General features: G+C 53.7%; 1 protein-coding gene across 1 annotated transcript; it reads right to left on the bottom strand.

Moving 5' to 3' along the window:
* Positions 1-1,640: 1,640 nt before the first annotated feature.
* On the bottom strand, positions 1,641-2,606 carry LOC112934843 (olfactory receptor 10AC1). Its single transcript, XM_026018366.1, has one exon. The coding sequence runs from the start codon at positions 2,604-2,606 to the stop codon at positions 1,641-1,643; it is 966 nt and encodes a 321-aa protein (XP_025874151.1).
* Between the last annotated feature and the right edge of the window lie 2,088 nt (positions 2,607-4,694).

The raw sequence follows: 4,694 nt of genomic DNA, 5'->3' as shown, positions 1-4,694 counted from the left end.
CGCAGCGTAGCCTCACATTTGTATTTAAGGTTTTGTGCCAGTTTGTCCCCTTTAATATACCAGGATATACTAATGTAACATTGTCTAGAAACAGTCACATCACGGGGCTTTATCTTCTCTGTTAGTTTTACATGACAATGTGGATTTGTCATTCTTTAGTAATTAGTACTAAATTAGTAATTAGTAAGTCTTCTCACTGTCTCCTCCCTGTTTCTCTGACAGCAGCATTTCCTCTAAGCTACTGGTGGATTAAAGTTCTTCGTGCATTTCTACTCTTGTACCACACAGGCATACACTGGATCCACCCCCGCAAAGCTCACTCTAGTTCCTCTTTATTCCCGAGCTATCGAAGAGACAGTTTTCAGCCAAATGGGCTCTAGGATGGGGTAAGAAGTCTGTGTGATTCACTGAGCAGGCCCCCAAAATATTTGTTCTTAAGAAATGATTGTTTCTGTATAGAAGTAACATCCATTGAGAATGATTAGGAGAAATCTGGAAGATTTATAACGAAGAAAATAAAAATCGCCCATAATCCCATCACATAGAGAGCAACTGTTAACATTTTGGTGAGTGACATCATCCACTCCCTTGTGTCGGTGGCCATCTGTAAAACCAAGTCTACCCTCCTCTTGACCCTGTGCTCTGGATTATTGGATCTGCCTCCATCAGCATCTTCACCGGTTTGTCCTTGGCAGCATTTCAGGTTCAACACAAGTTCAACACAGAAACCTCCATCACCACCCTCCCAACTTGCTCCTGCTCTTGTGTTCCCTTTTTCAGCAAATGGCACCATCATGCATCCAGTGGTCCAGATCAGAAATGCTTCTAACTTCCCTTTCTTTCACACTTGCATACCGAGTCAAAGTTCTGTAGTTTCCACTTCCTGCATATCTCATGACTCCATGTCCCCAACCTCCTGTGTCAATCCTCTGGTCCAGACTCCATCACCTTTCTCCTGGAATAGAGCAGCAGCTCCCCAGACAGGCCATCCAGTGCCCGGATCCTTCTCTACGCTGTGGCCAGAGTGACCACGTAGGAACAGCAAGTCATCCCATGAATTCACATCCTTCTGCTGTTGACAGAGTCCTTCCTCGAATGTCCCGGCCCTTATTGGACCCTTGCTGCTTGAACCATTCTTCATCTCCTCTTTGGACTGACCTCCCTCTACTCAACCTACAGTTCTCCACTTAGCCATCTTTGTCTTCTGAGACGTCTTCTTTGACTCCCCTCTCCTCTCAAAAAAGTCTAGCACAGAAACTCCCAGGAGCCACTCTATCCATCGCCTCTTCACCCCTCACATCTGTCCTTCCTCTCCCATCTGTGAGCCCCCCTCTGGCCATGAGTTGTGCCTTCTTCATCCTGAGCCCCTCGCCTCACACAGGGCCCAGAGCATGGGGAGACCAGCCAGTGTGGATGGGGCCCCTACCTGCAGATCCAGGGCTCTACATCCTGCTGCCTTTGGCCACTGCTCAAAGGAGGGGCGGAGGATGGAGCACCTGCTGGGAGGCTCTCCTTTTTGGGGACGCTCTTCCAGATTCTCTTTCTGCAGTCCAGTCCTTGAGTCCCCCCAGGTGGTATTGGTGACACAGAGCATCCCGACGGAGGAAGCTTTGGGGGGGCAGGGCCACCCCTGCGGCCTGTCAGGGCTCACGCAGACCTTGCGCCTGCCGCCCCCGCCCCAGCACCCTGCGGATGGCCGCGGTGACCTCGCGATTGCGCAGGCTGTAGATGAGCGGGTACAGCAGCGGGGTGACGTTGGTGTAGACCAGCGCCAGCGTGCGGTCCCGCCGCGGGGAGTAGCTGGCCTTGGGGCGCGCGTACATGAAGGTGGCGCAGCCGTAGTGCAGGCAGGTGACGGCCAGGTGCGAGGCGCAGGTGGAGGCGGCCTTGCGCCGGCCGCGGGGGCAGCGCAGGCGGCGCAGGGCGGCGGCGATGGCCCCGTAGGAGGCCAGGATGAGCAGCGAGGGCAGCAGCAGCAGCAGCAGGCAGGCGCCCAGCAGGGGCAGCTCGTCCGCGTAGCTCCGCGTGCAGGCCAGCTCCAGCAGCGCCGTGATGTCGCAGAAGAAGTGCACCAGCAGGCGGGAGCCGCAGAAGGGCAGGTGGAAGACGGCCCCCGCGAGCCCCACGGACACCGCCAGGCCCCCGAGGCAGCAGGCCAGGGCCAGCCGCGCGCACAGCCCCGGGGTGACCACCGCCGAGTAGCGCAGCGGGTGGCAGACGGCCACGTAGCGGTCGTAGGCCATGGTGGCCAGCAGGAAGCACTCGGCCCCACCCAGCGCCACGAACATCTGCATCTGCAGCGCGCAGCCCAGGAAGGAGATGGGGCTGCCCCCGGGGGGCCCGGGCGCCGCCAGGTCGGCCAGGGAGCGGGGCACCACCACCAGCGTGTAGCAGAGCTCGATGGCTGACAGCTGGCACAGGAAGAGCAGCATGGGCGGCCGGCTGGGCACCGAGGCCACGGCCACCAGGATGAGCAGGTTCCCGCCCACGGTGGCCAGGTGCACGGCCAGCAGCAGCAAGAAGAGCAGGGGCCGCAGGTGTGGGAACTCAGAGAAGCCCTGAAGGAGGAAGCCTCGGGGCATGCTGGCGTTGCCCGGACCGTCCATGCACCGGCCTGCCCACAGGCACCTGCAGGAAAGGAGTGGAGGGAGGGAGAGCCGGTGGGTACAGCCCCTCCGCCCCCTGCCCGAGGGAGCGTTAGAGCGTGGGTGGCAGTAGCGCCTGCAGAGAGGGGGTACGGTCCCCAGGCGCACTACCAGCACCGCCCCCCACCCCTGCCATGCTGGACCCTTCATTAACTCCTGATGTCTTGCCTGCCTCCCGGACTCAAATTCTCAACATGCTTTTTTCCAAAGAAGCCTTAACTTCAGGGTCTTGCCTTACAACCCATCACTCCTGACCGCCACCTGCAAAGGACTCCCTCCCTGCCTTCAGATCCTAGTTATTACTTGGTGGGTCCCCTATTGCCAGGAGTGTTATGCCGCCCTCAGCCTTAGCTCCCCATGGCAAGAAATGTGTCCATACACCCCGCTTGCGCTTCCCCCTCCCTGCCCTACTCTACAGCCCTGAGCTGCTTTCTGTGGTGTGTCACAGAATCGTCAAAACAAGATGCAGATGAAGGCCTTAGTCTCACACGACCTCATAATTTTCAAAATGGAAATAAAGCTGGCATGATGTGTGTAGGGGAGGCTTACGCACTCGCAGAAAGCCAGGAACAGAATCTGCATTCCTGAGACTGAATCCAGAGCTTCTTGTGACCCCACATGCAGCCTTAAAAAATGGTCACCGGGATCATTTGGTCGATCTATATTGATTTAGCCTTCAGTAGAGACCCAGGTGTGCCCCAAGTGCTGAGGCAGACACTTAGGCAGCGGGGAATGAGCAGTGGGAAGGGCTCCCTGGGTACATCAGGAACAAAATGTCCCGAACGCTTTTATTAATACTCCGTCAACATGAGAAAAAAGTGATGTGTATCTGTTCTAACTCGCCTTTCAGAATTAGCAGTACATTCCAAATTTGCCGATGGAACACAATTTCTTTCTCAGCGTTACCTGGTGACTCATTTGCAGGCAACATTTGGAAAACACGGAGAGTGTGTAGGTTGACGGCAATTGTTGCAAACCTCTGCAGGGGGGGAACATGAAGTGATTAAGGACTTTGTGGCCGACTGGAAGAGAGTATTTGATTTTCCAGTAGTTGTTGATGACATCTCTTTTTTTTATTATTATTATTATTAGCTTTAATTGTAAGCTCAACTATTATTTCCTCTTAACTGCCTCTGAGTCACTGTTGATAACCAATTTTGGAAGTGGAATTTGTGCATGGTTGTGATACCGTAGAAAGCAATAGCAATCAAGCTGGGCTAAGGAAAAACTGGGAAGAGTGGGAAGAGCTCGCTTTTTGCTGTGTAATGCTCCTTTTTGAGAGAATTCTGACGGCTTGTATTTATCAGTACCACTCCATGCTCTTTCATCTGAGGGGGGCAACTTCAAACACAAGCTTGGGGTCAAACACAAAGGTGGGGTGGGGTTTGGTGTGGGTGGAAAGCGGGGAGTCCCTTCCCATCTGTTTTAAAGCCCTCACATTTGTTATCGGTGTTGGTTTTGGCCAGTGTTCGTTCTCCTGAGCCAGTTTAACAGACCTGTGTGCAGTGCCTCTTCCTTGCCGTGTGACGAGTGTCGTAGCTGTGAGTGGGGACAAGAGGGCTGTCCTGGAGGTTCAGGCAGGGTGAAACTGTGGAAGTACCCACCGCGGCCCTCTTCACTCTGCTTCAGCTTGCCATCTCTCGACTGCTTTCTTTTTGTCTCCTTAAAGAAGCAGGGGGTGGGTGGCAGAGAGACAAAAAAGCGTCCAGTTCTTTTTCTTTCAGTTCACCCTGCACAGAAATGACAAGAAAGGTTGGGCCGGGACAGCAGGAACTGCAGGCTCCAGGGACATTGTTGTGTTTTACAAATGAGGCCATGAGTGGACAGCAAGCTGAGTGGGTCGAGCCAATCAAATGTAGACCGAAGAATGTTTCTACCTTGTTTAGTAGATTTGGGAGGATTTATCATAAACTCTAGGAATGTATTAGAAATGCCTTTCATCAAATAATAGTCGAGCTTACAATTAAAGCTAATAATAATAATAATAAAAAAAAGAGATGTCATCAACAACTACTGGGGGCAGGATGGGGAGGTGGGGAAGAGACACGC

Source organism: Vulpes vulpes, chromosome 7 (genome assembly GCF_048418805.1).
Source record: "Vulpes vulpes isolate BD-2025 chromosome 7, VulVul3, whole genome shotgun sequence".
Taxonomy (NCBI): Eukaryota; Metazoa; Chordata; class Mammalia; order Carnivora; family Canidae; genus Vulpes; species Vulpes vulpes.
This window is presented reverse-complemented; position numbering and strand designations above follow the sequence as displayed.